Genomic DNA, 23,284 nt, shown 5'->3' with positions numbered 1-23,284 from the left:
ATGAGATCACGGATACAAGTGGCCGAAATGAGATTCCTCCATGAGGTGGCTGGGCTCAGCCTCAGAGATAGGGTGAGGAGCTTGGACATCTGGAGGGAGCTTGAGTAGAGCCGCTGCTTCTTCATGTCGAAAGGGGTCAGTTGAGGTGGTTTCGGCATCTGATCAGGATCCTTTGGGCATGTCCCACTGGTAGGAGGCCCCAGGGCAGACCCAGAACACATCTGGCCTTGGAATGCCTCGGGTCCCCCAGGAGGAGCTGTATTTTAATCCCTTACTCTAGTAAAAGTAACTAATACCACCCTGCACATATACTCTGTTACAAGTCAACTACTCTGCATCTAAAATGTTTCAGCACCTCAGTTTGTGAGAATGACTTAATTTGTGACTTGCTTGACTCGACCAAGGACTTGACTCAACTTGCTTCATTTTCACCACAGTGCCTTGAGACTTACTTATATTTTGCACATGTGTGACTTACTTCCACCTCTGCTGTACATGCATGCATACATACTTCACATACATACTATACATGCATACATACATATTCTACTATGAAAGGATTTGCTAGAAGCACTGTAAGAGTTGAGAGACCAGCCTGTGGTATTCTGAGAGTGTGTCAGGACTCTTGAGCAGTTGTAAACTAATAATATCTGAGCTCCTCTTTCTAAGCAGCAGTGAGAGACCTGTTTGAATAACTGCTTTTATTATTAGAAAGACACTGTAAAGTTCCTGTACAGCAGAAATACAACCTGTAAACTGGATTCACTGTCTAAATTCTTGCGTGAGTTCTATTTAATGAGCATCTACAGGAGTGAGTGTTGTAAAGTGGTGATATAATGCAGAGTCAGGCAGCAGGCTTCACCACCATGTACAACTAAATTGCAGGGGTTTTCTGTGCTTAGTATGGTATTTGAATAATGCTCATTTTTATTTTGGTACAACTTTGACTTGACTGAGGATGCACTGTTGGAGTTATAGGGAAAAATGGCAACTAAATTTATTGTTGTTATTGTTTTATCAGTATTTTATTGGTGTGTAAAGCTGCATGTAAACTCACAGCTCTGCTGAAAGGCAGGGGATTGCTTCAATCCTCACTGTGTCTAAAAATAGTTTGACTTGTAATGGCCCAGTGAAACTTGAACATCTCCCACAGTAAGACGGCTAAATCCTTAAAGCTGCACTGGTCCATTTTTTTTTTAAATTTGTCAGTTGATCAAACGACTGTGCAATGTCAAACTTTTCACTCATGACAAGCTCACAGAGAATCATCATCCCACTTTGCAGCTCCTCTCAGCTCTGCAGAGCATTTTAGGATCATTCAGCTCATCGTTTTAAGGCCTGCAGCTTTAGGGCTTTGATTCACTGTCACCGCTCTCACCACGTTCATTGTTCTGCAAACAAAACTCTGTCATGTGTTCGCTACCTGCCCAACACCAGAAGACAAAGTTGGCAACCAGCTGGTAAACATGGTGGAGCATTTAGTAGCTAAATAACTAGATATTTCCCTCCCTCAGGAGTGTCCAGAAACACAACTTCAAACAAACATTAATGTAGCTCTGTTATCTCTTTCACAACAATGACCAGGGTCAGATCGGGGTTATCTCAACCCTTCTTTTGTCAGTTAAGTTATTGCTCCAAAGGTCCTTGTTTGCAATTTTATTTGTCCGCAGTGTGAACAAACTCAGCTGCATCTTAAATGATAATCTGTTGCCCCTTTTTGACAGTCACGGGTTGGCTTGGCTTGGTTTGGGCCGTCAGCCCAGCCCAGCACAGCACAGCACGTATTTGCATTTCCACTACAGCAGGGCTACCTTCTTGAAGGTGTGTCAGCTGATGATGGCCGGTCTTGAGTGATGACGTGTGTAGACAGTTCCTGGATAACAAAGGCATTGAGGCCATTGACTAGCCCTCTCGTTCTCCTGACCCAAATCCAACTGAGCACCTACGGGACGTTATGTATTGTGCATCTGACGCCACAGACTGTCCAGGAGCTCACTGATGCCCTGATCCAGGTCTGGGAGGAGATCCCCCAGGACAATATCTGCCGACTCATCAGGAGCATGCCCGGACGTTGTCAGGAGTGCATACAGGCAGGCAGGGGCCATACACAACACAGAGTCACATTATGAGTTGTATCAGCCTGTGATTTCAATCTTTGGTATGATTTTCAATGATTTGATTTTGGGTTCCACTGACCGTTGTTATGTCATTTTGTTCTCAACAAATTACACAATGTACATCAGTAAAGACTGTCAACTTGAATAATTAATTCATCAAGATCTGATGTGTGATTCAAGTGCTCCCTTAATTTTTTTGAGCAGTGTAATTAATGATAAATGTCTCGGGGGTGTGTCTGTCTTTAGCCCCCTTAACTCTCCCTGTAACAGTTTGTGCTCTGTACACACTTCCCCTCCCTCTTCCTCTGTGTCTGAATGCCACAGGCCTCTCACCCCTCAGTCCAGATTTAGACCTCAGTCTCTCCCGGACATTCAGACCCAGCTGACTGTAGCCGGCTGGTGGTGCACAGGTTCTCTTGTATCCCTCAGTCTTTTGTTTCCATTACTTCCTCTCCTTCCTGCCCTTCTTCACTGTGCCTGGACTGATCTGACATGGTAGCAGCACCTGCCAGATGTCTGAGCCGGACAGCGGGACGAGGGTTGTAGTCCAGGGTTTCGCCAATCGGTGTGGTTCCACAGAGGCGGACCTCCTGCTCCTCTTCCCCAACCATGGAGCCTCTTGCAGAGGTAAGACTCTGCTGACTCACCCTCCACCCTCCACCCTCCACCCAATACTCATCTCTCCACTTGTGCTGACTGCTGTTTGTTTGCGTTGGTAACCGAAATGTGCGCTGATGTGTTTTGGACGTGGGTTTGTAACTGAGAAGCTACAAAGAGAAAAACATTTTGCGTTGCAGGTCTTGACGCCAACTGCTTCTGGAAGCTGTTAGAAAACCAAAGAAAACACTTTGTGCGTCATTAATAGGGTATTATAATGCTCCATGAGTATTTGAGAGTTCTGACATGAGTGAACCATTAAAGTAGAAGCCGAAGTGCACATAAATAATAAACTACAGAACGTGCATAAGCACATTAAGTCTACTCGACTGGTGTAACAGGGAGTCTGAAAGAAGAGCAGAAATACAGTGCCAGTGTATCTGTTGTCTCTGCTAAAAGCTCATTAAATGGCAACATGTGCATTAAAAATGCTGCTATTAATGCTATAAGAAGCACTTTTAACCAAAGTTTATTAGACTAAGACACCGTCTCTTGTTTTACACTTAACTTATTGACGTAATGCAGAATATAATGTATCATAACACACAGTGATGTAGTGCAACTCAGCTCTTTTCTGTCTGCTACTGAGATGTCAATGTGTAGAGCATTAACACTATATTTGTAGCTGTTAAGCTGTGAGATGTCAACAGAGTCACTGAAGCCATGATTTGGATTTCAATATTGTAATAATACTGTACAATCTTTGTTTAGTATTACATCCTCATTTCTCATATCTGTTTTTACCAATATTATTTATAATGTTCAACTTGGCGATGTTTGTTCACTGCCAAAAAACTGCCTTAAAAATATGTCTCTCATTTACCATTTGAAACCATGCCAGAGACGTGTGAACAGTAGCACAGCATGGCTTTCTAATCAAGTAGATATCAGGACATTGGCATGATGGTCCTGAAACACAATCCTGATGATGGTGCCTGTTGTGGAAACGTTCCATAAAACATTGCGCCGAGGCTGCACCGACAGATGGTGACACGTTCTTTAAGGTCAATGTATGGATAAAAAAAGAATTTAAAACTATGATCAGCATTTGTGGAACATGGATACATGCAGCACAGTGACCATGTAGATATAAGAGACTATAAGCTGTATATGTCACGCAGACAGTCGCTGACACTAACTCCTCAAGTTCATCGTGGTAAATAGAGCTGGTTCCACTTTCTAGGGATCTCTAGTAGCTCCTGGGTATGCTGGAAGTTGTAGGTTTTGTTTTGTAAGCCTAGTCCACACAGACACAGGTATTTTGAAAGTTGGGTTTTCCCTTCCTTCGTTCTTAAAAAAATCCCATCTATGACATAACTGTTTAAAAAAAAAATCTCTGCCCAAACACAGTTGAAGTGCTATCAAGAGCATGCCAAACTAACAGGCAGCAATATAACCATAAACCTAAAGCCACGTGAAGACATATAAGAAAGTGAAGAAGAAGAAGATGGTGATGGTGGTGAAGAAGCGAAGCCTGCTCACCTGTGGCGCATTACGCCCTGCCACTATAATACCCCAGCTTTACAGACTCTCGTTGCCAGATTGCTTGTGAAGACTTTCCACTGTGTGTTCCCGGACCGCTTTCTTGTTTTACGACCTCACCTGTCTCTGACTCCCCTGCTTCGTCTGCTCCCCGGTAAACCACTTAGCCTTCTGTCCCCGACCAAGAGCTCTGCTTCCACGTTCCTGGTTTGAGTTAGAAATTCCTACCAGTACTCATTTGAGGCCTGCGTTTTTTCGATCCTGCTGAGAAGAGTCCTGAGTCACCTTTTTCCTGAGATTGTTTAAAGGGAAATTTCTGTTTATTTCACCCTGTCTCCTATCGACCTAAATTTGTTTCAAGTGACTAGTGACATAAAAATAATAGTTAGCATGTTAGCCGTTAGCCTAGATACAGCCGTAGCGTCAGACCTGTTAAAACGTAAGTGAACGGGCAACCTTCAAGTGCAAAGTTAGTCCACTAAACAAGCTTTTTTCCACAAAAACCGCCTCATATCATTACGATAAATGTCAGAGAACATATAGAAAACGACATGTAAACGTGTTGTCTTACCTTACCAGTGTGCTGCCATGTTTGTTTACCATTTAGCTCTGCTTTCCAAAGCGCAGCCGAAATATCGCGAGAACAAGCAGCGATCTCATACCGTGCCTGAAATCTCGCAAGCTCTAGATAAAGCCCAGCTGGATACTAACGTTACTCCAGGTGGAGGTGTCTCGTCCTCGGTCACATCCAGACCTTGAAAATAAGGCTGCAACCGGTCCCATTCCTTGCAACAGAGGCATTCCTCTTCTGTGGGCACTGGGGCACAGCATTCACAGGTACACCACCAATCTCCAGAGCTACGCAGCCTTGCAGCAGCCATTCCTCCTCTCTCGTCCTCTACCTGTTGCGCCTCTCTCTCTCTCTCCTCCGTTCTTCAATTCATCAGTGTATTCTGGCTCAAATAAATAAGGGCGGCCATCAAACTCTGCAAAATCAAATTCCTCCTCCACAAAGTCGAAGTCTGGCAAAAAGTCAGCCATTATTCTATAAATCTTTCATAAAATAAATGAATGAACCTTTCAGGCTACTGTCCGGTTCTGCCTTCCAGCTGTTGCTGCTTGTTCTTGCGAGATTTCAGGCACAGTAAGACATCACTGCTTGTTCTCGCGATATTTCGGCCGCGCTTTGGAAAGCAGAGCTAAATGGTAAACAAACATGGCACCACACCGGTAAGGTAAGACAACACGTTTACGTGTCGTTTTCTATATGTTCTCTGACATTTATCCTAACGATATGAGGCGGTCTTTGTGGAAAAAAAGCTTGTTTAGTGGACTAACTTTGCACTTGAAGGTTGCCCGTTCACTTACGTTTTAACAGGTCTGACGCTACTATGTGCCCCGGCTGTATCTAGGCTAACGGCTAACATGCTAACTATTATTTCTATGTCACTAGTCACTTGAAACAAATTTAGGACAATAGAAGACAGATTGAAATAAACCGAAATTTCCCTCTAAATTCCATGTTGTATAGATTTTCCACTGCACATTCCTTATTGACAGGACTCTGGAGTCTGTGGCCACTACAACCACAGCGCTGACCTCCACCAGCAGGTTCTTGGCTTGCCTCCATGATATGCACCATCCAACCTGTGGACACTCCTCACAGCTGCTTCTACAACAAATGTTTTCAACACTGTCTGTTCCAACTACATGTCTCCAGCGTCCGCCAGAATGCAGATGAGACTTGTTTAGCTGCAAGTGAGAACTCGCTGAGGACAGGTGACACTGGTTCCCAGCAAATCCTCGGGGTGCATCGGGACTCGTGTGGACCTCTCAGTGTAAATGCTCCAACAGTTTGGCTCTGCAGCAAACTGTCACCTCGTGTCGAACTTGTCATCTTACGATCAAATGTCAATTCCTTTAAGGATACTCAACATTATGCCAGTGCATTGACGGTCTCCCTGAGAGTTAAGCTGGGATGGACAGACATTTAGAAAAAGACAATAAAATCAATATAATTAAACCCTCCTACTGCAGTTCTCCCCTCTCTGTCCTAAACCCTGACACCAGACCATCATGGGCATATGTACATGCTTCATACAGTAACCCAGTGGTTCCCATACACTGATTTATTTAATCTTATTTCATCATAGAGCTGCCCTCAATGCATTCACTCAGCCCCTCCTTGCCCAGCTGTTTCTCTTAAGACCACAAAGAAGAACTAGCTAGGCACCCACGGTCCCTCAATCTTGCTCCACTCCACTGTTGACTGCATTGCTAGGAGGAGAGCAGGCAGCAGCTCAGGACAAGGACCAACGGTCAGTTGCTGTAGCAGCTCAAATTCAGCTTGCGCAAACTCTCCAGCCCTGGGTGTCAGCTGGTGGCCAGCGGCAGGATCTGGGGTCTCATTTACAAACACACACACAAAACGAGGCCTGAAAGAGATGTATACCACGTCCCTTGCAAAAGTTGTGATCTAAAAAACAGACTTGATGGGAGAAACGTTGATCCATGCTTGTAGAAATTGTCAAATATTTTCTGACGCACGCCATTTTTGGCTTTTGTCCGTACGTGCATTTTAAGTATGGATCCTACACATTGATTTATAAATGAGACCCCAGGTCTAACCTGTGTAACGGCAGCAACAGAAGTTTGCTGATCTGGCGGGGAGTCAGGGCTGTCTGGTCCCCTGAAGCTGGGGTTTGCACTGGCTGGATTCTCCCAAGCTGCTGCTCTCCTCCTGGTGAGGTTTTCTGTAGCAGCTGGGAGAAGGCAGAGGACAAGCTGTGTTTCACTGCTCTAGCTAATGTCAGCTATACAAACGTGAACTTGAAGCCGCAGTCATGAGCCTTTAGCTCCGGTTAGCAGAAAGCTAAACTATTAGCAACATTTTCTCTCCATTTTTGAAACACTTCATCAATATTGACACGTGTTTTATTTCATTTATTGTCAGACTCTCTTTGATAACAGCCAACATGAACACCCACTCTCTGTAATGAGCTGTGATTAACCAAAGTGTCCTGTCACAGGCTAAATCTTCTAAAGCCTGCAAACAGAGCCAAGAGGAGGTGCAGAAGGTTAGTTTTCTTTCAGTCCACTTCAATTAAAATATGCTTAAAGTTTATTAAGCGATTTTTGCCTAATGACACCAACATGAAACAGCCTACCCCAGCTTTAAATAATATGATTAATCTCAGTTTATCTCTTGACGTTCCACACAAATATAGCTTTGTGGGGGTTTAACTTAGCTGAACACAAAGACTGGAGGCAGGGGGAAGCTACTGGCCTTGCTCTGCCAAAATAAAAGGTACTCCAAACACTCTGTCAGTTTTTATTAGAGAGCAAGAAACTCTGGTTTAAAGAGCACCTGAACTTAGTGACTGTTCAGCCTCATGGGAGCCAAGACTCTTGGAAACATTGGTCACATAGGTCAGTGAGGAAATTATCAGTTACCACTAAGACAGAAACAGAAACAAACCTTGACTCCTTAAATCTCAGATAGCTGTTTAAGGCCGTTGTGGAGCAGAAGACGGGGGTGAGCTGTGTGTAAACTCTGGGCTGTTAGTAAACTGTTGATACACCTTCTTTCCCAGGTTCCATTATTTGAGCTGGACCATGAGGAGGATGAGGAAGAGGGTGGCCTCTCAATGAAGAGCAGAGGTAAAGAAGAAAAGAGTTTATTACATTGCATGTATGCAGTAAAGGAAATTGATCATTATAGCCACGTATTGATTGGGACATCACGGGTCCAACTTCTTGCAACTCCACAAAATTATCCCTTTCCTATGATCCTCTGCTTTATAAAGAGTCATTCATTCCTTTATTCTTCTATGCACTTATATAGCTCTATACTTGGAGGTGTTTACATGTAATTTACTTATTTATTGTTTATTTGATGTGGACATCACAATTGCATTGGACAGACCAGATGCATTGTTTGAGTGTTTTAGCACACGTGCTAATTCGCACTGTGGTGTTTGCTTTCTGAAGTTCTCTGTAAATGAAAAAAACTTAACGTTTATTTGTAGGTGGCTGTACATATGCAACACATGGCCTTGCGACCCCTGCAGGCACAGACCCTGATGCCTTCATATACGTGAACTTCATGAAGAGTCACTGCTGCTACGACGCCATCCCCACCAGCTCCAAACTGGTCATTTTTGACACAACACTACAGGTATGAGACACTTTCTTTTGTGACAGCCTTAAGGCCAAAATCTGCATGACAAGTTTGAATTGTAATTTTGAAACACTGTGTTTTATCAGGTGAAGAAGGCTTTCTTTGCTCTGGTGGCTAACGGTGTGAGGGCAGCGCCACTGTGGGACAACAAGCTGAAGTGTTTTGTGGGTGAGCCATAATATATCTGTCTATATCTCTGTCTGTCTTGCATACACACACACTCCAGTACAATACTTTGTAGGGTTGCCTCCGACTAAGAATTTAACTTTGGCCATTAGTCGACTAGTCACCCGCATGTTTACAATAAAAAAAAAATTTAAATTAATTATTAAATGATATATTTTGGTGGTTAGAGTTGAAGGTGTGAGAAAGAATAGTATCAGTAACATTGTTAACAATGTGCTACAAAACCGTACTAATGAACCTTCATTAATATAGGCCTATATTTTATCTACAAGTGCACGTCACACACTGAGCGAGCCGCCTGTTAATGACGCTGTGGGCTAATGGGCATGTAGCTACTTCCATGTTTCAGATGATACGTCATGTTTGTAGTCGACCAATGAAGATGAGTTCACATATCACCTTGGGTTCGTCCTTCACCTTCTCAAAATGATCCCACACTTTGGATTTCCTGCCCGACATGTTATTAACTAGCCTGTGGAATAACCACAGGTACCAGCCCTGGAAATTAACCTGACTCCTGTCTGACTGCTGAGCGTGGACACTTCCTGTGTCTGTCCCTTCAAATTAAATTCCCACATGGTCCAGTCATATAGGCTTTGATTTATTTTGTCAAGGTGCAGCTCCTAATAGAGCTACACCTTTGTTTGTTTTTCTGCAACTAAGTGACCAATAAAATCTTGCCAGCTAATGACCTTTCTTGTTGACTAATGTTTGGTCGACTGTTAGGGGGCAGCCCTAATACTTTTTTAATGTTAATCCTCCACACCTTGCAGAGCTACATCATGTTCAACTCCAGGATTATTAAAGAGTGATTCGTGTCAGCATGCAAAAATATGAAACCAATAGTTTTTCTGTCGTACACTCATTGTTGGAAATTATAACAACCTATATGTTTAAATTACATCTGGATCTAATTTTATAAAGTTTATATGCATCTATTTTTTTCCTCCAAAATGATTACATAGTCTAAAACAGATGGAGAAGGTTACCTGAATAAAATACAGAGGAAAGTCGAGCAGTGTGACTAAAGAATACATAAACAAGAATAATGATGTGTCCAAACAGTCAGTGCCAACTTTCAGCTCTTTTATAGGCTGCTATCACAACTTATTTGGTAGTGAGAAAGTACTGAGGTTCCAAACATGTCAGTGTTTAATAGGTGTGCGACCTACATTGGGTTGAAGCCCAGGTCCAAGGGTTCAAGTTGCCTCGCTGTGGAAGGTGGTTTCAAATGATCCTGGCTCAGTTTGTGTTCTAACATTTAAAGGGAAGCAGGTCAACTACGAGATGTTTGTGTTACATTACAAACTCGATCACCTCACTGAACACAAAGAGATCAGGTCAGTGTGTTGATTTCTTGCTTGTAATGGAATCGCTAACAGTCTTGAACATGTGAGTCAAGTGCATGTCCATCCGCCTGTGTCCCGATGTGTTTAAACCATGCTCAGCTGGTACTAAGGGGCCCAAAGTGTGCCAAGAAAATCTCCCCCACACCATTACACCACCAGCAGCCTGAACTGTTGATAGAAGGCAGGATGGATCCATGCTTTCATGTTGTTTACACCAAATTCTGACCCTACCGTCTGAATGTGGCAGCAGAAATCCAGACTCATCAGACCAGGCAACGTTTTTCCAATCTTCCATTGTCCAGTTTTGGTGAGCCTGTGTGAAGTGTAGCCTCAGTTTCCTGTTGTTAGCTGACAGGAGTGGCACCTGGTGTGGTCTTCTACTGCTGTAGCCCATCTGCTTCATGGCTTGTCACACACACAGAGGGCTGTTAGCAGAACAGCCTCTTAGAGGAGCTATGTGCATGCTTCTCTGAGAGCACATAGCTCCTCTAAGAGGCTCTTGTGTTATGCTATTATACTGTTAAGAGCAGCTATGTGATCCTCTAAGTGCACACATACTTCCATTGTCCAGTGTGCTCTGTGTTATCATATATCAGGTTTGACTGGCGCCCTTTTTAATGACGTCATCTTGTTTTTAATGCAGTGGTACCCTTACTGATCTTAATGAATCAGCTCCTAATATTCATATAACAGCAGTGGATGGAAAAGTACACATATTTCCATTTTCTTTTGCTGATTTTTTTTTGAAAAATTTGGTGTAATTTTGTGTGACATTTTAATGTTAATGTGACTATTGTCACGACATGCTTGATGCCGAGCATCTACAATGGGGATGCTTTTTTTGATGTTGTCTGTGGTGATCTCAGAATTAACCTCTGAGTGTCGACCATGTTTTTTGTTTACATCATGCAAATCCAGATGTTCTGGACTGTCCGAGTTCTCTGGTATGCCCTCTAGTGGTTCCCAGCTGGTCCAGCCATGGGGTCAAGATTTCTCCTTAGTCATTAGTTTGAGGTCCCACAGTTTAATATACTTAGCGTCATATTTGGGTGTGACCATGTTGTTGGGCTAGTTTGCGGTCTCTGTCAAGTAGCTGTCTGTTAGTCATCCATTCAGAATGGACCCGCAACCTTCATTTGGACCACAACCCAGCAGTTGAAAACCACTAGTATTAAGAGCAAGAAATCTGTTTTTGGGTCCAACAAGCACAGGACTTTGACCCAGGAGACTGGTGTTTGTGTCCTGTTTGAAACTATAAGACAATGTTGAGTTATTTGTCATGTCAGTCATTAGTCACTCGACTTACGTGACTAACTGCAACCACAATCTTGTTTTATAACTCTGACCAATAAGTTTTATAGCCTAAACCTAGCCGTCAGCCCCTTCTTAGACACAAGTCGACTCACTACCTCCAACTCTGTCTGTCTTAAGATACAATGCAAAAGCCTCTAGTGTAACTTTTTCTCCTTTTTTGGTAGCGTCTTTATTTAAAGTCTTGATATATACATATTATGTCAAGATAAAACTATATCAATCATTAGCAAACAGTACTAAAAATGTTGTTGGCTACAAAAACCAGCAACTATAATATCGTAAAAACTGGGGAGGGGAGGATGCAAGGGTGGCATTAAAGCCCCGTTTCCACCAAACACTTTCAGTATGGTACCTTTGGAACCAAAAGTAACTCTTCAGACATTGTTCCTAGACCCTAGTGTTTCCATCACAAAAAGTACTCTTAAATGTGGGCGGAGTTGTTGTCACTCACTGCTCCGTCCAGCACCAGTTGTATTTCTTCATCCCTGGTGACACAGATGGAAGTCTGCACCTCGTTTATCGTCCACAGAACGAGGCTGCATGCCAATATTTTCAGAACAAAATAAAACAGGCTGCAGTGAGAGTCTCTCTCCATGGGATATTTAAAGATAGCGGGTTTGTGCATTTAGTCCTTCTCAGGCAAGCTCAGGGGTTTAGTGTTGCTGTAGCCCACATGAAATAAGCTCCACAATGCGCTTTTTTGGAGGATTAGAATATATGCAGTTCACATAACCTGGCCAAAATTAATATACATAAACTCTTCCGGATCCACTAATTACTGAAAGTGTATGTAATGGTCCAAGTTGTCACAGTGAAATTTTAAGCGTGCCGATGGATCAGCCCAGTGAATTAAGTTATTTTTTTTCTCAGACTCCAGCTGCTGCAAGAGGCAGCAAAACATCCTTTCATTTTATAGTTACAGTTTACTAATAAAACTCTCCACAGTGTGAACAGTGGTTACATGAGCCTCAAAACCAGCCACAACTCAGCCCTGAGCAGAGTGACCGTCCTCTACTGACCAATCAGACTGCAGTGTTCACAGCTCCACCTTTTAGTACCAGATCTGTGTGCTAGGTACCCCAACAGAGGGGGGACCAAACATGGGGACGGTACGGAACGGTTCCATTGGTACCATCCACAACTTTTCACAGTGGAAACAGAAAGAAAGTGCCCCGATCTGAACTGTGCCGTACTGCTCGGTGGAAACAGCTTAAGAATGTTATGTAACAAACGTTGGAGCTCATACATCTGTTGTATACAAGCCTTTTAAACTGGAGACTACTGTTTTCAAAGTGTGCGGTCTTCCAGGCCCTTATCAGAGTCTTAGCAGGCAGGTTGACTGTTCCATGTTTAGCAAATCCAGGTTTTTCTTCAGCCAAGAGCGCCTAATGAAGCGGGCTGTTTTACTCTCCTTCCAGTTTAGAGGAATTAATCTTTTAGTAGATAAGCACCCCAACGTCCACAGGCTGTCGACAGTGACTCCAACCTTATGAAAAAAAGTCTGACATAAGAGATATCACTTCTTACCAGAGTGTTTTAACAGCTGACGCCAGGGCCTTCTGCCTAAGCATCAAAATATGATGAGGGATGAGATCATGTTGCTAAAGTAATGCTGACATTTTGTGCTGTTTGCTTAAACACACACACACACACACATACACTGCTCACCAACACTAATTCACAGTATTTCTGACACCTTGATTTGCTGATTCACTGTTAATAACTAAGTTATGTACAACTAGTGTGAGAACACACACACATGTATCCATGTTGTACAGATGCTAAGTTTAACTTTGCTCTTCATTAGATATATGATATTTCAGACTTCATGTAATCAAGAAGAAGCTTGGTGGGGGGGGGGGGGGTGAAATTTACTGTTGTTGCTATCTGATGTTCCAATGTGCCTGTGTGTGTGTGCGCACAGGTATGCTGACCATCACTGACTTCATCAACATTCTCCATCGCTATTACAAGTCTCCTCTGGTGAGCTGAGCGACCGTTGGCTTAAACATCAAATAAACATATAAGGCCTATAACTCTGTGGCCATTTGGTATTTTGCTGACACGTCATGCATCACAGTGGTGTCAGGTGTCAAGTTAACTAGTTATAAAAAGTATATATGTATATCAACATATCCATACCATTATCCAGATGCTGAGATGATGTTTGTTTTGTCTGCAGGTTCAGATCTATGAGCTGGAAGAACACAAGATAGAGACATGGAGAGGTTTGTGCAACACAATAATATCCTTCCAAACGGTTCAATAAAAAACTTTTTATAAGAAACTATTATTGTAAACTTGGCGGTTTGCATTAATAACTTGTGTTTCTGTCTCTCTGCAGAGATCTATCTACACTCTGTTAACAGACTGATCAGCATCACTCCTGACTGCAGGTGAAACCAGCCTTTGAAATAATCCACTGAACTCAGGGTCAGACTCAAGTGTCATCATTTTAATGTCCCTATGAAGAACCACACAGTCGTCATTTCAGTTGTTTTTTTTTCAGTATTCTTGTTCTTGTCACTGTAAAGGCCTTCAGATCAAACATGGATCATTTGTGCGAATAAAAAGCACGCCAGTTCAAAAATTCAAACCCATCTATCTCTGTAAACCTATCCACACCCAATGCAGATAATAACAAGCCAACCAATACAATACAGATTTCTGCGATTAATAGATTAATATTAATTAATAGATTTTCTCGGACATCAATGTCGCTAATCTCTTCATAGAGATTATAAAGACCATGAATATAAAGAGAAGATCTGGGTAAGTGTAGCCACTGAGCTTCCTTGTGATGGTGAGTAGTCAACAAAAGAAGGGTAAACATCTCAGTCAAGGTAACATATACAGTAGCCAGACCAGACGTACATGTCAGAAATGACATAGTAATTTTTAAAGGTATATTATAAAACCTGACTAGATAGGATTAGCCAGTGGTTCCCAGCTGGTGGGTCGTGGTCCAAAGTAAGCTGCGGGTTCACTCTGATTGGACAGCAAGTGACTCACAAATGTGTCAGGTTTGTAAAAAACACATTTCATTTTGAAATACAGTGAATTTTGCAGCTTAGAGCTTTTATTTTGAAGTGACGTTTCCTGCTGTAGAGTGAGTAAGGTAAGGTATGGTAAGACTTTAATGTCCCAGAGGAGCAATTTGAGATACGGACAGTACAATATAAACACACAGTATCCAGTATCGCACACTGTCAGAGGTAAATCATGGACATTAGTGGTCACTGCTTGTTAAGATAAGCGATAACAGACGGGACAAAAGATGATCTGTAACGCTTTGCGAGAAATCCATAGAGCCCCTGCATTATAAACTGACCACTAAGCCTTGTATTAAAGGCCATGTATCAGATTAATCCATACAAATGTGGACTCTGTTCAGCCCAGTCCTGAAAGATGGAAACCAGTGCAATGTGGCTCAGCATTTATTTGTTACAATAATGTGCTTCTCTGGCGCCACCCACAGGAAATGCAACCACATTGTTATTTTCTATACACTACTACTTCTACTTCTTTCTACTTCTACTGCACACTTGAAACAATGAGCCCAGCCCCAGTCAGTGTGTTGAGTTGAGTGTTTGTTTAATAAAGCCGGAGTTTTGATGTGTTCCAGTCTGAAAAGGCTAAAAGTAATATATGAATATTATTGACTAACATTTGTTGCAGGATGTATTTTTGTGGTCTGGAGCTTTTGGGCTCTTAAACAGGCAGCTTTCTTGTTGTCATGAGTTCTCTCTCATAGCATTTGTTTCGTGTCTCACATTCACACTGGGAACGCCCACAGTGTGACCTCATCTACTCAGAGAACAGGGGTTACCCAAGTAACCCAAAGTTTTGTTTTCTCCTCAGTCTGTTTGATGCCATCTACTCCTTGTTGAAGAATAAGATACACCGACTGCCAGTCATCGACCCGGCAACAGGAAATGTTCTCCACATCCTCACTCACAAACGCATCCTGAAGTTTCTCCACATCTTTGTAAGACTTCTCTGAGAATATTTTAAAGCCAGAGCAGAAGGTTTTGAACATATATTCGCATTAAATGTTGATTAAAATTTCTTCTACTTACTGCACAACAAAACACAGAAATTTTTTAATGCCGTTTAAATCATCAGATTCGGAAATGTCCTGCAAATAAGATTAAAAATAATGTGACACAGGCTCCATGCCCTAGAAAAGGATCTTAATTTGACAATAAAAGATGTTTCCTTTAATCCTGAGAAAGAAATAGATATTAAGAACTGAATAAGTGAAAGTGCAAGTCTTGTTCTGTTCATTTCTATTAGATTCTTTTCTATTATTGGATTTTTATATGTTATGTACCAGTTGTCTCTCCTTCCCTCCCCTTCCTTCCAGGGATCTACGATTCCTAAACCCAGGTTTCTTCAGAGGCGGATCAATGAAGTGGCAATCGGTACCTTCAAAGAGATCGCAACAGTCAAGGAATCGGCCACTGTTTTCGAAGCTCTGAGCATTTTTGTAGAGAGAAGAGTGTCCGCTCTGCCTGTAGTCAATGAGCAAGGTAGTCTGATGTCACACTTTCCCACATCTGGTGATTTTAAAAAGGGTCATTTTGTCTGTTTTGTGTATTAGAATCACAGTTTAGTGAATCGAGGGTTTCACTCCAAAACACTTTGGATACACTGTTGTACTGAAATGACTCACAGCTTCAACTCTCTTCAGTTCAGGCCAGCAGTCAATAGGAGTGGATGTAATTTTTTGATTGGGTGTCTGTTGTTGAACATCCAGACTCCCTTGTAACTCTCCAGTGTTGATTTTCTTCTTATGGATAATACTATATACTTTTTTATACCTCTCTGTGTCTCCTCTACAGGTAAAGTTGTGGCGCTGTACTCCAGATTTGATGTCATTGTAAGTTAGTTTCACACATCGTTTTGTGATTTCCTCGGTCCGTTGTCGTGCTGAATCAAATAGTTTTATAGTTGTTGTTTTTGTCTGGTTGACATTTCATTGTGGCATCTGCTCCTACAACCAATTCAATATTGATTACAAATCAGAAAAAGACGAGATATCATAAAACAAACATAGACCAAAGGTCAATTTATCTACAGTCACAAAACTGTAGATAAATTGTAAAATTAGTGGTTAATTTCACATATCTCCGCAATTAAAATCAATGTGTGTGAAGCATCCATGTTTATATTATGTAGCCTCTTTGAAGCAATATCCATATCTGAAGCATTGTCTAGTGTCATGACTACATATGAGTCTGGACAAATTGAAATTTGACTGGTTGGCAGAGGCATACAACTGCAAGGCAGTAATTCTAGTTTCTCCGTCATGCAGAACCTCGCAGCCCAGAAAAACTACAACAACCTGAATATGACGATGCGGGAGGCCATTACCTCCAGAGCCTGCTGGGTGGAGGGAGTCCTCAAGTGTTACCCTTACGAAACCCTGGAGACCATCATCGACCGCATTGCAAGGGCTGAGGTAGCACACACATGCAGTCTGACTGACTTTTCTTTATTAAATGCAGGATGAATAATTTTCACAGATATAAGAGGAGAGTGTAGCAACTTGAATTCAGACAGTGCAAACCCCAGTTCCTTGGTTCACAGCAGGCTGGGGGCAAGTGGCGGCACTGGGTCTAACCGGTGTAATGGCAGCAACAGAAAGTTGCCGGGGACTCTGCATGGTCAAGAAGGCCACCAAGGAACAGATCCCCTTGCTTAGGTGATTGGTCTTACTCTGGCTGTGTTTGAGTTGCTACAAGGCACTAAGTGAAGGTCCGTCTCCATCGGGCCACTGCTGCAAAATGTATATAATGGAAGCACAACATGTGTGGACTCTGTGTTGCAGTGGGTACGTTAGGGGACTCCATTTCTTAGCTAACATTGCAGATACGACGTGAACGGTACCCTGGGTGCGTTAGGTGTTGACGTTCTGGGACGCCATGTCAAGTTCTTCCTGTTACATGCATTGTCTTCTTCAAAGATACGCTTCCGTTAACATACAGTCTCTTTCAAAATAAATGCACTATGTCAGTACAACAGCGCAAATTGACGTTTGTTTTCCTCCAACAACTAACAAACGTGGTTGGGTTTAAGATAAAAAGGTTTGGCTTTGTAATCTTGCGGGACATATACACCAATCACCCGGGTGAAAGTCGATGTCTGTTGGACCCATCCATCACAACTCCCACCCGCCCTATTCAGACTTTTGTCGTCTTAGCTTTCGTTCTTGTCCTGCCACGTTTCCCCCCTGACAATGCCAGGCACCGTTAAACTATAACGGCAACTGGCCGCGTATCATGCCAACATTAAAGGATGGCTTTTTTTCGTCCATGTCTGATGCTGCAAGTCACTGACCAAACGCTGGATTTTGACGACTTCAGAGTGAGACCGAGTTGGCAATAAAATCGATTATTACATGTATGAGTGTCTTTCAGAACCTTTAGATCTCTCTCTGTCAGACTGTTATACTGCCACACTGATCAAATACACTTTGAAAGTATTTCCAATAACTGCTAAGAACTGTAATCTGTCCTGTTTTTGTTTGTGTAGATGCACAATAACAAAATTTTGTTGGGTTTTTCTCTCAGGTTCATCGTTTGGTGTTGGTTGACAGCCAAGATGTGGTGAAAGGGATTGTCTCACTATCTGACCTTCTACAAGCCCTGGTTCTCACTCCTGCAGGTATTGATGCACTGTACTCCTAACTCCAATCCTCCTGTTCATCCCTTGCTCTTTCTTTATATCCGTCCATCCACCCATCTGCCTTCAAATCCTCGAGAGTTTCCTGCTTCTTCTGGCGATCTATGGTCCTCATGTTCCCACTGATCAAACTCTTCTTCATCGTCATCCTCCTGAAGACAACAAGGATCTTTCTTCTCTTCCTGTGAAACTTTCTGGTGTCAAGTTCCAACTCTGCTAATTTCCTCCCTCTGTGAAATCCCCTCTATTCAAGAATACTACCAAGTGTCCTCATCGAACAAACGACACCTTTAAGGGATTCATCTAAATCTCCTGTGCTCCTCAAAGGTCAACCTAAAATAACCCAATCGCCAGAATAAATGTTAGCATTGCACGTTTCTGCAAACCATAAGTATGTTACATTTGTACATTATTATGTAGTAAATCCACTGAAACTTTAAGTTTCCACAACACTGTGATTAATGTGTGGTTATGTTTAGGAAAATATCAAATATCCACTTTTGGTGGCACAACAAAAACAACTGCTTTTAATGGCACTATCCCAGCAGGAACGCAGTGGTGTCTCAATTAAAATAACCACTTTTCATGTTACTTTCCTTGGTGGAAACAAGGTGATGTATCATTATAAAAGCCTGTGTTTGGTGGCTAAAAAGCTGCTGGAACAGGGATGACTTGCTCTAAAACAACCAGTTTTGTGGTTTGTTGGTCTCGAACAATGGACCTCATTGATCAGCAACTTAGCAGCTGTCTCGCCTAGGTGACACACCATCAACTGTCCCCTCCACCTCCTGATCACAAAATCGGCTCATATACTACGTCACGTTAGAAATGTTGATGTGATACCTATCAAATGTACAAATGTAACATATTCATGGTTTGTAGAAACTTACAATGCCAACATTTTCTTCTGTCGACTGGGCTGCAAATAACCATCTCTTCAAAGTCAACCAGTCAACCGTTGAAGCATCAAACAAAATGTGCCTGGAGCCTGCTCTTTCACATCCTGTCCCCCGGAAAATATACAAGAGTACCTTCAAAACTCTCTGCCCAGCCACAGTCAACTCTACTTTCACTATTGAATACTTGATCCTCTAACACAGCTTCAAGACAACAGTTACCTCCACCAGAGTCCTGCAATCTTACCTTCCAACCAACCAAGAAGTTTCCTTATCCTCTACGTTCTACAAAGTCCAACGCTGAACCTCCACACCCTCTCTCAAACGCCCCTTTCATCGGTCTTGATGCTGCAGTTCCTCCTCTGAAACCACCATGCCACCAGCACCTCTTAGCCAACACATCCCAGGTAGGAAGCCCAACCAAGCTGCCGGTGGCTGCCTGTCTTAGCTTGCATCGTCACTTTTCATCTCAATAACAAGGTCTCGCTGCTGCCTGTTGTGGTTCTTCTGTAGAGTCTCCAAAAGGGTTGATCATATGAGGGGGAATTGGTACCTATGTAGGTATGGTATCAGTCTTGACTTGTTTTAGCAAAATAAATTTCTTCATAATTTCAGTTTTCTTTTCAATTCAGCATTTATATACTGTATATACCCCAATAAGGCAGTAACCCTCAAATCATTGACCATCAAGGTGCCCATATGCTGTGATATTCATTCCAGTATTGTACCATTCCCACCTGTTTCTGTTTCAAGAATCTGTTGACATTTTATCCACATCTGGAGCATCACATAAATGATGTGAGTGGAGACAAATTGTCTGCTCTCACTGATGTGATGGTAAAATAAAATCTTTAGTAGGGCGCATGTGAGAGAAAGTTAAATCTGATTTCTTACCTCCTTCTTCACCTGATGATGTCAAAACTGAATGTCAAGAGTTGACATTGAAATTGTTTGTCTTTGGTAATTAAAGTGATGTCACAGAGGGTGGATTGATCTGATGTATTTATATGTGTAGTCACCTGTCTAGCTGTCACTAAGATGCGCCTCTTCCAGCCTGACATGTCAGAGTATCAGACCATGTCTCCCACTCCCACCATTGGCTGTTTAAAAAAAAAAAAATTAAAAAAATCTGCATCAGTTAAACTGAACAAAATATTGCAAAAGAGGTTCATTGTTTACTCTGACTTTGTAGCTCTCATTTAGAAGAGCCTATCATGTGATCTTCATCAGCAGATGAAGTGAAGGCTGTTACACACCAGGGGTGGTGTTTTTTGGTGCAATTAATTCACACATCAGTATTTTTTCAAACTGTTCTTTTTGTCAGGAATACTTACGCACAGAAAAGGTATGTTCGATGGCGAAAATGCAATGTTATTTTTTTTTTTTTTTTTTTTTTTTTTTTTTAGAACAAGGTTGATATTTTATGAGCTTTACATAGATGTATAGACCCTTTTACTGTAGTAAATAGTATGACGTTTTTGGTAAGCAGGGCTTAGCTGGAGGCAAAACAGTTCTCCACCGACCGTCAACGCTAGCTCGCAAGTTCTGTTGACTTATTTTAGACAATGGGGGAAGATGATGCAAGTGGTGTTTCCAGAAATATCATAAGCACACTCCGGCACAAACTGGAATATTCGTAAATTCATAACGCGGTAGAGGCCCGAACATACTCAGGCGTACTATAAGCGGAGCAGACTCCGCTATGAATGTCCACAGTCATTCGGGCTTCCATAGTCGAGCGCACTTCCGCGTTGTAGTTTCCTGTAAAAATGTCCGTGAAACACACTACATTACCCACAATTCTTGTGTGTCGATGTGAAAAATACATGCCAAGCAGTCACTGGTGCACGGAGCAGAGTCCGCACGGTCGTAAAATCTGAGCTTTGCATGCACAGGGCTTGCAGACGTCCGCTTTTGGTCCAGGCGGACCTCCGCGGAATCCGCTCTGCGTATGTTCCTCCCGAGTATGTTCGGGCCTTAAGAATGTAGCATTGGGTTATCCACAGCACCGCACTCTTGGAGTGGCAGCGCGCACTCTGGACACTGGCACAGAGTGGAGTGAATGTGTGATTAACTTAACTGTTCGTCAATTTATATAGAAATATAACGCTCCGTTTCTTCGACCAACAGGGCTCTCATTTTAGTGTAGAGTGACTGAATTTACGAACGCACCATGTCAGGTCACTCACTCTCCGGGACTGCAAGCGTTAAGTTTAAGTTTATTTACTTTATTAATCCCCTGAGGGGAAATTCAATGTTTTCACTCTTGCTTGTCAATTACACACAGGTCTGAAAGACACACACATGCACAAACAGGACCTATACATGCACAAAGTGGAGAGATGTCAGAGTGAGGGGGCTGCCCTTTGGTCAGGCGCATATTTGGTCCGGACGGGGACTCGAACAGGCGACCCTCCGGTTCCCAACCCAAGTCCCTATGGACTGAGCTACTGCCGCTACTGAATAAGTGAACACTGACCAACGGGACCAGACTGGCCGACCCGTATGCTCTCACTCAGTGGATGGATGATGTCACAGGATTGCCGAAGGTGGCCGGGTTTGAGAACGACTCTTGGAACAGTTTCCTCCAGTTTGTTTTGCTATCGAAGCTAACGTTAGCTAATGTGCTAAAAAGTTAGCGTCACACCTCTTAATCCCTCCCCAGTTTCTGATGAGGTGGACATGATAACCCTTAATACACATAACGTTATTCATCCCTACAACAGGAAATACTTTTCCCTAACCTGATATGAAGTGTGCGCTGCACATGTGAGCATTTTTGATGATGGCCTCCGTCCAGTCCTTTGGTCTTATCACATTTAACCATAGCTGTCTTTGTTTTTGTTGACGGGCAGTGGCGGCTGGTTTTGAGCCATGACTCCTTCTATTCTGGCTCCCAATAACACAACAAGACAAACACATTTTAAGACTCCTATGTAGCCTACAGCCCTGTGGTGGAGAGTCGTGTTTTGTCTCCAGCTAACAAACTGACATCATTGTGACTTCGGCTCTTAAAGGGTCTATAAAGAGAACTAGGCACAGAGTTGGAGGTAGTGCCCTGTTTAATCCTATAAAAACATGCTCAGTGGTGCATGAAGCCAAAAATGTTAGACCTCCCAGGTATAAGATGTGTCTTCTGCACTGTTGGGACCATAGTGCAAGGGCACTCGATGCGTACGCCAGCTGAGGGGCTGACTTCCGGTTTAGCCCTCTGCTAACTTGAATGGTTTTAACAATCCAGACTCCTGCTGATGAGGATCGTGTGATATGATCAAAAGCGTCAGAGCAGCTACCAAATGGACCTTGTAATGAGAAGCTAATAAACATGTTAGGCTGAAGACCTCACAAACCAAGCCTGCGTTATCATTCTCTACCTCTGTCAGCATGCCATCACAGTATGCTACATTTACATCATACCAGATTTACTCTAAACACAAGCAGCCATCTGGGAGGAACTGTTGTACAAGTGGGGTGTGCACTTCTGACATTTCCCTCTTGGTTTTACATCTGCTTTGTGAAGACACTCAATTAGCTTATCAAAGAAGTTGTTGTGTTCACAAAGAAGTGCAAATAATTGATTTCATGACTAATAAACCCAGGCTGTAAATACAATATCATCCAGTTTTTCTGGTTCCTCTGATATGATGTGAACATGCCTTTGAGTTTCAGCCTTGATGAAACAGTCTATAGTGTTAAACTGTGTGCTTAAGTGCCTGTCTGCTGTCTATGATTGATTATAGACACCACAAATTTTCAGCTTGACTAAACACTGTAAAGTTAAAGTCACAAAAGTTGAACCCGGTAACAGATTTAAAAAGCTGTCCTTTGTTCTTGTTAACATTCTCCTGTCATCTGTTCCAGGTATTTACGCGGGATCGTACTGTCAAGATGGATGACAACAAGATGGAGATTAATCACGTAAAAGACTATGAGGTGGCAAAGTAAATGAGAGGTTAGCAGAGCGGGTGTGACGAAGAAGTCACTGTTTTCAGTCCCCGTCAGGAGACAAATATAGAAAAAGAAAGTGACAATCGTTCTTACCAATAAAATGGACGCCAGAAAAGACTGTGGTTGTGCTGGGAAGCTGCCAGTGTTGAACTATATCACAGGTGTGGCTGGAAAACAGCACTCAACTAATACACATCCAGAGACTTCTGAACTGACTCTGACTAAAGAATAACTTGGTGGTTATTTTGGGAGTTCTGGTTTGTTGATTCGACATTATTAAAAAAAAAGGTTGGGGATGGAATGTTTAATGGTTTGTAGGATATTATATTTAATGGTTTTTACTTGACTTTCTGGTCTTAGTATGATTGCAAATTCATTCATACATTGAAAATATTGGATTTACATTTTTGTAAATGTACTTGTGCTCCAATCACTGTGAAAAATAAAGGTTAAATGTTTTGCTTTGAA

The 23,284-nt window shown here is 42.4% G+C and overlaps 1 protein-coding gene across 5 annotated transcripts; it reads left to right on the top strand.

Moving 5' to 3' along the window:
• Window positions 1–706: 706 nt before the first annotated feature.
• On the top strand, window positions 707–23,284 carry prkag3b (protein kinase, AMP-activated, gamma 3b non-catalytic subunit). Of its 5 annotated transcripts, none has more exons than XM_033618328.2 (14): window positions 720–2,744; window positions 7,286–7,333; window positions 7,850–7,916; window positions 8,285–8,433; window positions 8,523–8,604; window positions 13,210–13,268; window positions 13,468–13,513; window positions 13,630–13,681; window positions 15,147–15,273; window positions 15,652–15,817; window positions 16,130–16,167; window positions 16,603–16,749; window positions 17,861–17,954; window positions 22,730–23,284. In XM_033618328.2, exons 1-14 carry the CDS (start codon window positions 2,727–2,729, stop codon window positions 22,762–22,764), a joined length of 1,128 nt encoding a protein of 375 aa, XP_033474219.1. In that variant the 5' UTR covers window positions 720–2,726; the 3' UTR covers window positions 22,765–23,284. The 5 variants fall into 5 exon arrangements, 2 of the variants coding, with proteins under 2 accessions (XP_033474219.1, XP_033474220.1); XR_004501259.2 differs by having other exon boundaries at window positions 744–2,744; window positions 17,861–19,275; XR_004501260.2 differs by lacking the exon at window positions 16,130–16,167 and having other exon boundaries at window positions 707–2,744; window positions 22,730–22,774.

The sequence above is a fragment of the Epinephelus lanceolatus genome, chromosome 14 (genome assembly GCF_041903045.1).
Source record: "Epinephelus lanceolatus isolate andai-2023 chromosome 14, ASM4190304v1, whole genome shotgun sequence".
NCBI lineage: Eukaryota > Metazoa > Chordata > Actinopteri > Perciformes > Serranidae > Epinephelus > Epinephelus lanceolatus.
The sequence above is the reverse complement of the archived record's forward strand: the minus strand, read 5'-3'. Positions and strand labels throughout refer to the sequence as shown.

Excerpts from the sequence above, each read along its gene's own strand:
- prkag3b (XM_033618328.2), top strand. Across the intron at positions 7,917-8,284 it reads CCTCTCAATGAAGAGCAGAG|GTGGCTGTACATATGCAACA; the intron begins GTAAAGAAGAAA and ends GTTTATTTGTAG. Across the intron at positions 13,269-13,467 it reads GCTATTACAAGTCTCCTCTG|GTTCAGATCTATGAGCTGGA; the intron begins GTGAGCTGAGCG and ends TTTTGTCTGCAG.